The 15,369-nt window shown below is 44.3% G+C and overlaps 1 protein-coding gene across 1 annotated transcript in view; it reads left to right on the top strand.

The window, feature by feature from the left end:
• Nucleotides 1–1,128: 1,128 nt before the first annotated feature.
• brd7 (bromodomain containing 7) overlaps nt 1,129–15,369 on the top strand; it is a 31,460-nt gene continuing 17,219 nt past the window's right edge. Inside the window, exons 1-4 of the mRNA XM_052028018.1 lie at nt 1,129–1,296; nt 12,203–12,405; nt 13,363–13,492; nt 15,032–15,086. Coding sequence (XP_051883978.1) covers nt 1,248–1,296; nt 12,203–12,405; nt 13,363–13,492; nt 15,032–15,086 — 437 coding nt within the window. The 5' untranslated portion in view covers nt 1,129–1,247. The remainder of the gene's footprint in view (nt 1,297–12,202; nt 12,406–13,362; nt 13,493–15,031; nt 15,087–15,369) is intronic.

Below are 15,369 nucleotides of genomic sequence, written 5' to 3'. Positions count from 1 at the left end.
ATGGCGGATGGAATTTAATCCTTAAAAATGTGAGATCATGCTTTCTCAGAGGATTAATCAAGCCGGGATATACACACCCTAAGAAGTAACGAGGAAGAGAGTAATCTTGGTGAACATGTATAAGGATCCCCAAGGCTGCAGCACAGGTGATTAAAAAGGCATATATGGGATATTTGCCTTCAATAACAGAGCAGAGAAGAGAAAGTGCAACTGTATAAAATATTAGTTAGGCCACATCTGGAGTACTGTATGTAGTTCTGGTCACCATACCATTGGAAGGGTGCAGAGGATTCACCAGCTTGCCTGAGATGGAGCATTTCAGTTATAACTGAATAGGCTGGGTTTGTTCTCCTTTGAACGCAGAAGGCTGAGTGGTGATCTGATTGAAATATACATAGTTATGAAGGGCATAGATAGGGTAGATAACGTGAGTGTTTTTTCTCTTTAGCAGAGGTGTCTAGAACCAGAGGGCATAGTTAGGGTAAGAGGTTGGAAATTTAGAGAGAAATTGAGGAAGAACTTTTTCACCCCAAGGAGGGTTGTAGTCAGGAATGGCAAGAGCTTCCAGTCTATCATTGTGCAGCTGGTGTGTACAAACTCTCGGAAACGTTTTTGCTCTAAGGCATCCTGACAGGGTGGCGGAGGCAATACTTTCACGACAGGGTGGGGGCTGGAGCGGGGGTCCGGAGTTCTTGTACGTTTCAGCTTGTTTCCTGAAGCTAAAATGTATCCACACAGATGTTATTACATCCAGCGGCCTTGGTGATAGCCGCGATTCTTTTTATTATCCGCGGGAAGTCCGTGCCCCTTTCCCGCGCGAATAATGAGGACGGTGGTACCATAAGTGTGTCCCTTAACCAGACCACGCTGGTCTGCCTTCAAATAAACGATGTCCTGCAGTTAACTCATGTCTATTCTGAGTCCCAGCAACACCAAAGAAACCCCCAAACACTACAGTTCTGGTATGAGCAAAGTCCACGAGTAAATACTGCAGACCGAGAGGAGGAAGAGAAGGACATCCATTCTAACCATTTGCCCTGACGAGCCTCCCACCCACCCAGTGCTGCCCCTGTCGGATGTGAGCGGGAGGTGCCGCTACAGATCGGCCTCTCGGCGCTCACTGCGCCTGTCCGACCGGTCGGTCGATCGGGGTGTCTGCGCTCCTTTGCCCGCCCTGGCGGCTCGGCTGGGCCGCGCCGGGCTCGGGGCCGCGCACCGTCTCCATTGTCGTGTCGGCCGCGCTCACCATGGGCAGGAAGCACAAGAAGCACAAGTCGGACAAGCACGCCGTCGAGGGTAAGGTGGACCGTGGCCACACTAGAGGATGCAGCGCATCCATCTCCTCCTCCCGGCGGGCCGGGACTGCTCCCTCCTCCGCTCCGCGCCCAGCACCGGCCGGGCTGCTGCGATCGCTGCCTCCCCTCGGCTGGGTGCAGGCCCGGCGCTTCCACCCCGGCCTGGCCCCTGCCTGAACCCCGCACCCACCCTGTGCCACAACCCGGAGAGGGTTGGCCGCGGGCCCGGCCGGTCACCATGCGAACACTGACTCCCTAGCCCGGCTGTAAGGCTGGTGGGTGACGGCCCGCTCCTGTCATTAATGGAGGTGGGGTCCCGGGGGAGGGATGGCAGGCAGAAGCCGATTAAATTCGGATTGCACGACACGTACGGTGGCATTTTATTTGACATTGAAGGCATCATTAGTTATTTTTTTGGCGTCTCACTTCCCCACCCCGACCTTTTTGTCGTGGGTGCAATCTCTCTTGGCGGGAGATTTGAATGAGTATCTTTGTTCCGAATTTCACGACCGTGTGAAAGAACACACAACGTTCTCGGTGCCTGAAGCTTCCATGGTTAGTTCTCAGCGTTTGCTCGATGCACTGTAGCGTTGCAGAGCCTGAGAGATACATGGCAGCCATTTACAGCAGTACAGTTTCACAATTTACTGTTTTATTATAAACTACAAAATTAATTGAGAAACACAAAGTGAACCTATCTGAAGCATTTTGGGAGCTTTTAAACACCAACTGAATGGTTCTGGAGTTTAATCAATGGCAAATCTCCAAACTAAGTTTTTGTGAAATGCTCATTGGTAATTTACATTAGTTTAATCTGCAGTACACATTTTAATAGAACCATAGAACCATACAGCACAAAACAGACCCTTCGGCCCTTTGTAGGAACATACCAAACTTAGAAAAGAGAACTGAATGTAGCCATTGATGGCCAGTTGGTGCCAACTACTAACGAGGGGAAGGGGAAATCTTTTGGGTAAAACCACTCTATGACATGGTCTACCCTAATCATTAGAACATTAGTTTGCAGGGTTATAGAACAGTACAACATAGCAACAGGCCCTTCGGCCCACGAATGTTGTGCCAAACGAAGAATTAAATGACTAACTAAACTAATCCCTTCTCCCAACACAATGTCCATATCCCTCCATTCTCTGCACAGTCATGTGCCTACCTAAGAGCCTCTTGAACACCTATATCATATTTGCCTCCACTACCACCCCTGGCAGCACATTCCAGGCACCCACCATTCTCTATGTAAAAACAAACTTGCCCCGCACAATTCATTTGAACTTACCCCCTTTCACCTTAAATGCATGCCCTCTAGTATTAGACCTTTCGACCCAGAGAAAAAGATACTGGCTGTCTACTCTATCTATGCCTCTCATAATCTTATAAACTTCTGTCTGGTCTCCCCTCAACTTCCTGTACTCCAGAGAAAACAACCCAAGTTTGTCTAACCTCTGCTCATAGCACATGCCCTCTAATCCAGGCACCATCCTGATAAACTTCTTCTGCCCCCTTTCCAAAGCCTCTGCATCCTTCCTATAATAGAGTGACCAGAATTGAATGCAATACTCCAGATGTGGCCTAACTAGAGTTTTGTAAAGCTGCAAGATAACCTCCCGACTCTTGAACTGAGTTCCTCGACTAATATAGGCCATACACCTTCTTTACCACCCTATCGACCTATGCAGTCACTTTCAAGGAGCTATGGACTTGGACCCCAAGATCCCTCTGTACATCAACACTGTTAAGGTTCTTGCCATTAACAGTGCACTGTCTCTTTACAGTTGATCTCCCAAAGTGCAACACCTTGCATTTGGCCGGATTAAACTCCATCTGCCATTTCTCCACCCATATCTGCAACTGATCTATATCCTGCTGTATCCTTTGGCGATCATCCACACTATCCACAACACCACTAATCTTTGTATCATCTCCAGACTTATGAACCAGATCATTTATATGTCACAAACAGCACAGATCCTGGCGGATCACCAATAGTCATGGATCTCCAGCCAGAATAAGTCGCATCGACCACCACCCTCTGTCTTCTCTGGCCAAGCCAGTTCTGAATCCAAACAGCCAACTCACTATGGATCCCATGCATCTTAATCTTCTGGAAGAGCCTACCATGAGGGACCTTGTCAAATGCCTTACTAAAATCCATGTGGACAACATCCACAGCTCTACCTTCATCAATCCCCTTCATCACCCCCTTGAAAAACTAAATTAAGTTAGACATGACTTGCCCCACACAAAACCATGCTACAGTCCCTAATTAGGATGTGGTTTTCCAATGCTCATAAATCCTATCCTGAAGAATCCTCTCCAGTAGCTTCCCTACCACTGACGTGAGACTCACTGGTCTGTGGTTTTCCAGGATTATCCCTATTTCCCTTCTTGAATAATAGAACACCATTAGCTACTCGTCAGTCCCACGGGACCTTGCCTGTGCCTAAAGCGGACACAAAGATCTTGGTCAACGCCCCAGAAGTCTCATCTCTTGCCTCTCTCAATAACCTGGGATATATACCATCCGGCCCTGGGGACTTATTCACCTTAATGTTCTTTAAGAGACCCAACACTACCTCCTTTATCTCAAAATGCACCAGCACGTTAGCATGCTCCACACTGAACTCCCTATCCTCCATGTCCTCTCCTAGGTAAATACTGATACAAAGTACTCATTTAGGACCTCTCCCACATTCGCTGCCTCCAAGCACATTCCCTCTTTTAACCTTGACTGGTCCTATCGTTTATTCAGTTATCCTCTTGCTCTTGATGTATGTATAGAATGCTTTGGGATTCTCTTTACTCCTTCTTGCTGAGGACTTTTCATGGCCCCTCTTGGCTCTCCTAATTCCCTTCATGAGTTCTTTTCTAGCTTCTTTATAATGCTCGAGGGCTCCGTTTGATTTTTAGCTTCCTGAACCTTACATATGCTTCCTTTTTCTTCTTGACTAAATTCACCACTTCTCTCAACATCCAAGGTTCCCTTTACCTTACCATCTTTGTCCTTCCTTCTTAGTGAAACGTACCTGCCCTGTTATCTGGAACCAATTGTGAAAAATCCCATGTCCTGATGATAGGTTTTCACAACAATTGGCCAGTTGGATGATCAGTCTTTGGTCTTTTGGGTTCAACATCTAATATTCCTGTTGCCCTCAAGCTTGCCTTACATAAAAATTTTGCAATCATTGAAAATCTCTTGGCTCCCCAACGTTCAAAAATTGAATTCAAAATCCTTAGCCTCACCCTTCCATTTTAACCTCCGAGAGTCAGTTTGCTCTTGCAACTCTACAGATTTTCCTACTCTACATCTCCATTTCTCTTTGCTTCTTCAGTAGTAAAGCACTCAATTATTTTGAATCTACAGCATTAAACATAATGCCCAAATCTATTTGCATGGCTGTTTCTTTTCTGATCGTTAAAAATTTCTAATATGCCAGTCAGCATAATGACCAATAATGAGCATGGCTTTGCATGTGGGAAACCGTGTCTCACCAGTCTGTTGGAACTTTTTGAAGAGGTAACCAAGAAGATTGATGAGGGCAGGACAGTGGATGTTGTCTACATGGACTTCAGCAAGGTCTGTGACAAGGTACCGCATGGAAGGTTAGATTGCATGGGATCCGGGGAGAGCTAGCCGTGTAGATGTAAAATTAGCTTGATGATAGGAAGCAAAGGGTGGTAGTAGAAGGTTGTTTTTTTGAACTGGAGGCTTGTAACTAGTGGTGTGCCACAGGGATCGGTGCTGGGCACATTGTTGTTTGTCATTTGTATGAACGATTTGTACAAGGTTGCAGATGACACAAAAAAACGTGGTGTTGTAGGCAGTGAAGATAGTTATCAAAAGTTACAGGGGAATCTTGATCAGCTAGGTAAGTGGGCTGAGGAATGGCATTCAATCCAGGTAGGTGCGAGGTATTGTATTTTGGGAATTCAAACCAGGGTAGGATTTTCACAATGAACAGTTGGGCTTTAGGGAGTGTTGTAGAACAGAGGGACCTAGGAGTACAAGTACATAGTTCCCTGAAACTGGCGTCACAGGTAGACAGGGCAGTGAAAATGGCATTTAGCACACTGGCCTTCATCGATCAAGGCACTGAGCAGAGGAGACAGGACATGTTGGTGAGGCCTCACTTGGAGTATTGTGAACAGTTTTGGTTACCCTGTTACAGGAAAGACGTCATTAAGCTGGAAAGAATGCAAAGAAGATTTTCGAGAATGTTGCCAGGACCCGAGGGCCTGAATTATAGGGAAAGTTTGGGCAGGCTAGGACTTTATTCCTTAGTAGCATAGGAGACTGAAGGGTGACCTTATAGAGATGTATAAAATCGTGAGAGGCATAGATAGGGTTAATGCATGCAGTCTTTTTCCCCAGGGAAAGGGAATCAAAAATTAAAGGGCATAGGATTACAGTGAGAGGGGAAAGATTAAAAATGGACCTGAGGGGCAACTTTACACAGAGAGGGTACACATATGGAATGAGCTGCCAGAGGAAGTGGTTGAGGCCGGTACAATAACAACATTTAAAAGACAGTTGGACAGGTTCTTGGATAAGAAAGGGTTAGCAGGATATGGACCAAATGCAAGCAAATGGGACTAACTTAGATGGGCATCTTGGTCAGCATGGATGAGTTGGGCTGAAGGGCCTGTTTCCATGCTGTATTACTCTTTGACTATGCATATTTCTTCATACCTACCCCAAATTTATTACAGTTCACTGTCCATCGTTATCTTTGAAGTGGCTTTGGAATGTTTTTTTCATTTAATTGTTAATATAAGCCCAAGTATTATCTTAAATCTTATGCAAATTCTAAAGTGATTTAATGGTGTGGATTGAGGGTAGACAGCTGACTAGTAATAAAGGATGGCTTGCAGACCTGAATTGTGATTTATGAAAAAGGATATTGTTTCCTACCATCTTGTGAAATCTCTCTCCTGCCACCCATGAAAGAACATGGTTATTTATATGTAGATTTAATTTAACACTTCAAATCATTCCATACTGAACTGTGTGTGAGGTGTTGAAAGCGCTGTTACAGTTGTTGCGTCAGGAGTTTAAATAACAGAACAGAGATGTGTATTACCATGTGTAGTTTACATTGCAACAGAAACATAGTCTCAACAAAAAAATGAGTTGACAGATTGGCCAAACTGCTCACAGCTCATAAATTGCAAACTCGGTCACTTCAAGGCTAAGATATCTCATGATTAAAGAAAACTGAATTTTCTGTCATACATTAAGTTGTGTCAAGTCCTTTTCATCCCTCAGTTGTTGACAGGGCACCTGAGTCTGGCAAGACTTTTGGGATACTCAGCACTATGTTCAAATTAATTTTTCTGTTACCTCCATTACTTTCCACTTCTTTAATTCTGGTTCTTGCTTGTCTGTCAGTCTCTATGTAGGCCATTCCTACAGCTTTGTATACCATAAGGTCTGGAATTCCCATTCCCAAACATCCTTACCTCCTTACCTCAGCATTTCTCTCTCGCTTTAAGATGCTATTACCTGTCCTAATTCATGCAGTGTCAAATTTGATTGTGCTCTTGTAAAATGCCTTGGTTTAATACATTATAAAAGTTGCCAAATGCATGTTGTCATCAAAATGTGTGCAGCCTGCATCCATCTGTCTGGCACATTATATCGATCACCTTTCTTTGTAAAGGTTAATTGCTTTTATTGAGCAATTAACTTTTCTGCACAGCAGTTTCATCGGGATGCACAGGATGACTTTATATTCCCAGTTTCAAACAGAAGATATTTCAGCTAAATTGAAAGTTAGAGAAGCATTCCAGCAACAAAGAGGTGATGGACAGGTTGAAAGAAACTGGATAATTCAGTGTTATTAACTGGGTGAATCTGACCCCTTGTCTGTGGTTAAAAGGTTGGCAAGTAGGATAATCTCGCAGGGAAACTGACAACAGAAAAACTTTTGTCTTGGAGGGCAGCTGTAGGTTTCACACAGTGCAAGGGCTTTGATGAATTGGGTTAGCTTGAATTGGTGGTCTGTGGCAATGTGTACTTTCTGTAGTGAAGATTGAAAACAAAAGCATCTGTCATACTGATCAAAAACACAATGATGCTGGAGGAACTCAGCAGGCCAGGCAGCATCCGTGGAGAAAAGCAGGCAGTCAACGTTTCGGGTCAGGACCCTTCTTCAAGACTGAAGATAAGAAAAGGGGAAGCTCAATATATAGGAGGGAAAAGGAGAGCAGTGATAGGTGGACAAAACAGGGGAGGTGGGGTGGGCACAAGGTGGTGATAGGTAGATGCAGGTAAGGTACAGTGATAGGCAGGTGCAGGGGAGGTGGGGAGAGCAGATCCACCGGGGGATGGGTGAAAGGTAAGGAGAGGAAAAAAAAGAGGGTAGAAAAAAGAGAGAGACTAGGAAAGGGAAGAAAATAAGAAGCATGGTTGAGGGGGGTGTGTGGGGAAGGGGTGTGGGGATAACTTAAAGTGGGAGAATTCAATGTTCATACCATTAGGCTGCAAGGTTCCAAGATGGAAAATGAGGTGCTGTTCCTCCAGCTTGCTCTTGGAATTCTTCTGGCAGTGGAGGAGGCCGAGGACTGACAGTGTGGGAGGGGGAGTTGGTGACTGGCAACGGGGAGATGCCAATTGCAGTTACAGAAATAGTGCAGGTGTTCTGTGAAACAGTCACCTAGTCTGCGTTTGGTCTCACCAATGTAGAGGAGGCCACACTTGGAGCACCGAATGCAGTAGATGATATTAAGGGAGGTGCAGGTGAATCTGTCTCACCTGAAAGGACTGTTTGGGTCCCTGGATGGAAGTGATGAAGGTCGTGTAGGGGCAAGTGTTGCACCTATGGCGGGGAAAGTTCCCGGGATGGGGGGAGGGGGGGGGGGCAGGTGGATGGAAGAGTGAACTAGGGAGTTGCGGAGAGAGCGGTCCCTGCGAAAGGCAGAAAGGGGTGGGGAGGGGAAGATATGTTTGGTAGTGGGTCCCGTTGGAGATGGTGGAAGTGGCAGAGAATGACGTGTTGGATACATAGGCTGGTAGGATGATATGTGAGGACTAGGGGGACCCTATCCCTGTTGGGTCTGGGAGGGGTGGGAGTGAGAGCAGAGGTGCGGGAAATGGCAGAGATATGGGTGTGAGGTCTCTCGACCACAGTCAGGGGAAAGCCCCAGTTAGAAAAGAAGTTGGACATCTCTGGCGTACTGACCTCTTCCTTGCAGAGGCCAGTATGCCAGGCTACCAGGGCACTACCTTTGTCGGCTGGTCTGATGACAATGTCAGGGTTGATGCAAAGGGAGTGGAGAGCAGAGCGTTCAGAAGGGGTAAGGTTGGAGTAGGTGATGGGGGCAGAAAAGTCAAGATGGCTGATGTTGCACCGACAGTTGGCTATGAATAGGTCCAGGGAAGGTAACAGGCCCCATGACACATCACAATCTCTCCAACTCTTCCATAGCTTTAAGTTCTCCAGCACACACAACCTCATCTTCACCATGGACGTCCAGTCCCTGTGTACCTCCATTCCCCATCATGACAGCCTCACCGCCCTCCGCTTCTTTCTTGACCAGAGACAGAACCAGTCCCATTCCACTAACACTCTCCTTCGCCTGGCTGAACTTGTCCTCACACTAAACAACTTCACTTTCGATTCCTCTCACTTTCTACAGACCAAGGGCATAGCTATGGGCACTCGCATGGGCCCCAGCTATGCCTGCCTCTTCATTGGCTACATTGAACAGTCTCTGTTCCAAGCCTACTCCGGCCCCATTCCTCAACTCTTTCTCCGCTGTATCAACGACTGCACTGGTGCCACCTCTTGTACCTGTGCAGAGCTCGACAGTTTCATAAATTTTGCCACAAATTTTCATCCTGCTCTCCAATTCACGTGCTATCTCTGACACCTCTCTCTCTCCTTTCTTGATCTTTCCACCTCCATCTTAGAAGATTCCTTATCCATCAACATCTTCTACAAACCCACTGATGCCCACAGCTACCTCCCACCCTGTCACTTGTAAGGACACGATCCCATTTCTTTGCTTCATCTGCTCCCATGATGAGGCTTTCCACTCCAGGACATCCGAGATGTCCACCTTCTTTTCTAACCAGGGCTTCCCCCTGACTGTGGTTGAGAGAGCTCGCACCTGTATCTCTGCCATTTCCTGCACCTCTGCTCTCACCCCCCCCCCCCCCGCCACAGACTCAGCAGGGATAGGGTCCCCCTTTTCCTCACATTTCATCCCACCAGCCTACATATCCAGCACATCATTCTCCGCCATCTCCAATGGGACCCACTGCCAAGCATATCTTCCACTCCCCACCCCTTTCTGCCTTCCGCAGGGACCGCTCTCTCCGCTACTCCCTAGTTCACTCCCTCCCCCCTCCAACTCCCACTCCGGGAACTTTCCACTGCCCCTGCCATAGGTGCAACATTTGCCCCTACACCACCTCCATATCCAGGGACCCAAACAGTCCTTTCAGGTGAGACAGAGATTCACCTGCACCTCCCTTAATATCATCTACTGCATTCGGTGCTCCAAGTGTGGCCTCCTCTACGTTGTCGAGACCAAACAAAGACTAGGTGACTGTTTCGCAGAACACCTGCACTCTGTCCGTAACTGCGATCTGCATCTCCCCGTTGCCAGTCACTTCAACTCCCCCTCCCACACTATCACAGATATGTCAGTCCTCGGCCTCCTCCTCTGCCAGGAGAATTCCAAGCGCAAGGAACAGCACCTCACTTTCCACCTTGGAACCTTGCAGCCTAACGGAATGAACATTGATTTCTCCCACCTTATGTAATCCCCACACCCTCCCCCCCCCCCAACCATGCTTCTTCTTTTCCCTTTCCTAGTCTCTCTCTCTTTTTTCTACCCCTTTTTTTTTAATCTCTCCTTACCTTTGACCCATCCCCCAGTGGATCTGTTCTCCCCACCTCCCCTGCACCTGTGCAACTACCTATCACCACCTTGTGCCCACCCCGCCTCCCCTGTTTTGTCTACCTATCACTGCTCTGCTTTTCCCTGCTATATACTGGGCTTCCCCTTTTCTTATCTTCAGTCCTGAAGAAGGGTCCTGACCCGAAACGTTGACTGCCTGGTTTTCTCCATGGATGCTGTCTGGCCTGCTGAGTTCTTCCAGCTTCATAGTGTTTTTCATCTAGATTCCAGCATCTGCATTCCTTTGTTTCTCTAGCATCTGTCATATTGCTGTTAGTTGGGAGGCAATTTTGACTTAAACACAAACTGGCAATTAAACAGCACAGAAGTAGCCATTAACTTAAATGGACTGGTGGAGAAATAGAATAAAGTCTCAGCAGCACATATCTGGAAATTGATTCTACGTCTATAGTTATGCATTGATAAGGAAGATTACCAATGTTCAAGGAATTTCAGAGGTGATGGTGATAGGGTCTAAAAGCAGCTGTTGCTGGAACTGCACTGACTGCATCGGGCGAGGTTAATAGGACAACATGGGTTCACCCAATGTGATTCTGTCCACAAAAACATATGGACAGGGTGAAAGCCAGACTACTTTGGATAAGTAAACTCATGGCTGGTGATGATAATGGAGATGGGGTAGTAGTTATTTAAGGATCCAAAAAAAGGAATTAAGCTCATCATGCACTCCATCTCTTCTCACACTATTGTCTGAGACTGATCCAAAATGTTTGCCATCTTGGCTTAGTAATCTACCCAAACTGAGCTTCTGAAACAATACATTCTTTATTGAAGTTAAGTTTATTGTCATATGCACAAGTACATGTCTGCACAGGTGGAATGAAAAACTTATTTGCAGCAGCGTCACAGGCACATGGCATCATATAAGCAGCATTCACAAGAAAAACATAAATTGAACATAAATTATACACAGTTTTTTCAAGAAAACACAATTAGAAAATAAAATAAACAAAGTCCATTTTAGTGTAAAGTGATCAAAGTGGTCATAGTGTTGCTAAACTGTAGTGATTAAGGTTTTGCTAGTTGGTTCAAGAACCAAATGGTTGAAGGGAAGTAGCTGTTCTTGAACCTGGTGGTGTGGGACTTCAGGCTTCTGTACCTCCTGCCTCATGGTAGCTGCAAAAAGATGGCATAGCCCAGATAGTGGAGATCTTTGATGATAGATTTTGCCTTCTTGAGGCAGCACCTCCTGTAGATACTACCAATAGTGGGGAGGGATGTGCTCGTGATGTATTGGGCTGAGTCCACTATTCTGTGCAGCTTCTTATATTCTGGTGCATTCGAATTGGCATACCAGACCATATTTTGTTAGTATGAAACGGCTGTGTGCCACTCAAAAATATTGTTTGCAGTCATGCGAAATGAAACCCTCTTCCATGAGTTTGTCATCTCTGGATAATTCAACCCTCTTCTGCTTAGCCTCGGACCTCCGCTCTTCCCAAATGTCAACTCAAAATTCAACTACTTTCATTTTATTTTGCATCATTCAGTTCTAATTTTCAAAATTCTAATTCTTGCTTTTACCTATTTGTAATCTTATCTGGCTCACAACCTAAAGGACTATGTCATTGGTCTCTCTTTCTTCCTGTGACACCTGCTTCTTTTGCATTCTCTTCTATATGCCCTACCATCAGTGCCCATTTCTTTAACTAGCTTAGCCTGTGTTCTGCCATTTCCTTCCTGAACCCTTCCACCTCCTTTTCCTTGAAGCTCAACACTTTGATTAACTGGTCATCCTTCTTTCTTGACATTAATTTTAGTTGAATTATAGTGTTGTAAAGCTTTTTTTTTCGTACTGTAAAGGTGCAAATCTTGTCTCTTGTCCTGCTCTAAAGTTTGTTAAAAAGACCCATTATTCCTATCCTTACTAGGCTGCATTGCTTTATGATTCCCCCGTACATTGAATTTTAAAAATGTCGTCTTGTCCTCAAATTCCAGCACCCTGCTATTTTTCTGTTTTGCAGAATATGCAGATAAGCCTTTAAAGCTGGTACTAAAAGTGGGTGGAAGCGAGATAACAGAATTGTCAACAGCAAGTTTAGCTCATGAATCCAGTATAAATGAAGACAAACCTGATCATGATAAACACAAAGAGAAAAAGAAAAAAAAGAAAAAGAAGACTGAAAAGGAGAAACGCACAACTCCAGATGAACGAAAAAGGAGAAAGGTATGCTTATACAGCACAAAGACATTTTGCAGATGCAGAGCTTTATATAAACAGAATAAAAAATTAAATTTGCCTTTCACATCTTAAAATGAGCCGAGAAACATCAGTATGACTGACCGGGCAATCAAATTCTAAAGAGTGAGTGCATCTAAAAGAAATGTGGCTTGGCTTGGATTTTGTGATCTTGAGTAAACAAATAGCACAAGAACTTGCATTGTACCTCAGAATTATTGCGAGCTTTTAAATAGCAATTTATGGTAATTGGAGATCTGATACTCTACAGGATTCTGAGACCATATGAACAGGACAAGTAACTATGTGTCTCCTAAACCATTCAGAATGAAAATTAATTCCTGAGACACACAGGATCTGGGCCGGGAAATGAAAATTTGAATTTTCCATTAAAGTAACTAATTTAATGTCAAGTTACACACAGGAAGCAAAATCAAAGGTAAGAAAAACAAGACTTAGGGAAGAAATGAAAATATATTGCTTTTTAAAATCTCCAATAATAATTAATTCTCAAGAAATAATATTCCATGCTTTTAAAAGTAAAATGTGTGCCAGTGAGATGATTTGACAGTAAAAACTACACCATTAAAAATTACCTTGCACGCGATTAGATAAGCCCTAACTTTTCTTTCATCTTTAGTGGGTATTGCATCATCACACACGTCATTGGTATGAATGCCAAGTCTCTTATAGCGAAGTCTTCAGAGAATCAAGGCAATTCAGGCAGCCTGATTTTTCATGTTTAAATGTGCCTGTGGCAGAATGTGTCTGAAGTTGGTGTCCAGATATACCCTGTATTAACAGTGAGCAATGTTCACCTCTCATATTTTTCCTACATTGTGGTACTTTATGTCTTTTTACGTTTAATGGATTATAACTTAATTCTTGGCAAATAGAGATGGAGATAAAATAGTTTAATGTTATCTAGTTTTTTTCCCCTCCTAGGATGAAAAGAAAAAGCGGGAAAAAGAACCTTCTACAAGTGAACGGGAAGAGGAAGAAAGAAGTCGATCTCCTGCAAGGTTTGAAATGCCGCCAGAAAGACACATGGCTTCACCTTTAATAAAAGTGGAAGGTGAGTCTTTGATGTTTTAAAATTTCTTTAATACATTGTAATTTATGTATATATTTTTTCAATGTTAAATATTGTATCCATAAATGTGAAGTATTTTGAGAAAATGTACAGTTAATTTTGAGCAACTTTTTACATAATTTTATGTCTTCATTGGTGATCCTTTCTCTTGATGTGGGATGACAGTACAGTAAAACTCCGATAATCCACTGTCCAGTAAAACTCCGATAATCCACTGTCCGGTAAAACTCCGATAATCCACTGTCCGGTAAAACTCCGATAATCCACTGTCCGGTAAAACTCCGATAATCCACTGTCCGGTAAAACTCTGATAATCGACTGTCCAGCTGTTTGGAAATTCCAATGGTTCAGCATCTGGCTTACTGGGACGTGTTTGCCAAGCTCCCTTTCCACTCACCTGGGACACAGTTCCCACACTCACTTTCCATTCACCAGCATGCCAGTGGTCATGCTCCCTTTCCACTCACTAAAGCCCCAGTTCCCGTATTCCCTCTAACAATGTGGTGCCTAGGTTTCTGCACTCTTCTACTCACCAGGACCTCAGTTCCTCCCTTTCCATTAACCTGGGACCTGCTTCTCACGCTCCCTTTCCTTTCACCTGGGTCCCAGTTCATTCATCTTAATATACCAGGGAGCCTCTTTCTGTACTGCCTTTTCACTCACTGGAACCCATGTTTCTGTGCTGCCACTAACACAATCGGGACAGGTTTCTTGCACTTGTTTCCACTCACCAGAACCTTCCCAGACTTCCTTTCCACTCGCCTAGGTCTTGGTCCCCATGTCCCCTTTCCACTCCCTCAGATCCTCGTTCACGTACTCCACAAGACGCCAGGGACCCTCTTACCGCACTCCCTTTCAACTCACTGGGTCCCTGGTTTGCACACTCCCTTTCAACTTACTAGTTCATTGGAAAATTTGTTATCAGTGTAACATCTATAAAAAGTGAATTAAAAATCTGTTGATATGTTAATGGGGATAACGTCCAATAGTCTGGAAAACCTGCTTGCCCAGTACCACCAAAGTCCTGTGTACATGATTATTAGAATTAAACTGTACAGGGAAATTGCTTGTTTTCTGACCTTGGACATTGTCTCCATCAAACCACTTCCTGTCATTTTTCCCCGTCCGTTTAGTCCTGTTCATTTATGCAGTCATAGAATTTGCACCATGGATGAGGGCTATTCAGCTAATAATACCTGTTCTGGCTATTGGGAAAGTAATTTTTTAACTTTGTTGCATACCACTATACAACTATCCATTGTGTGACATTTTGAGTACCTTTCCAACTCTCTTTACAGTTAGTTATGAAATTGGCTTTCACCATCTTTTCACATGAAAATGTTTCTCTCAATCTTTTCTCTTAATCCTTTGGCAATGACTGTAAATCTAAAATTTCAAAAGCAAGGCAAGAAGGAACCTACTTTCTAATCAGAAATTTGCAAGTTTCTGCATTGCTCTGTGCATTGCCTTTTAACCATATGCAATTTCTTGCTAACATGTTTTTCTTTGTTCATATCAAAGAACATCAAACACCCTTCCAAGAATTGCTCTATCAGCTTTTAAGACAACTTCAGAGGCAAGTACTGACTGCTAAGACATGTTGTTGGGTCAAGGGGGAAGATAATTTAGGGGTCACGTACAAGAGCTGTGTTAGTTATGTTATTACACTTACAGATATTTGAGAAGCAGAAATTGTCTTCATTTTTTAAAACATTATTATTGCAAATGTTTTGGATTGCATGATAGACATATGGAAATTTGAAAACATTGTTTTGAGAAGGGACTTCAGTTAGTGGAGAGCTTGTGGTCAAGTTAGGATCTTGATTTATCTGTTCTGTGTCTTAACTTGTCTAGTTTAT

Source organism: Pristis pectinata, chromosome 13 (assembly GCF_009764475.1).
Source record: "Pristis pectinata isolate sPriPec2 chromosome 13, sPriPec2.1.pri, whole genome shotgun sequence".
Taxonomy (NCBI): Eukaryota; Metazoa; Chordata; class Chondrichthyes; order Rhinopristiformes; family Pristidae; genus Pristis; species Pristis pectinata.
This window is presented reverse-complemented; position numbering and strand designations above follow the sequence as displayed.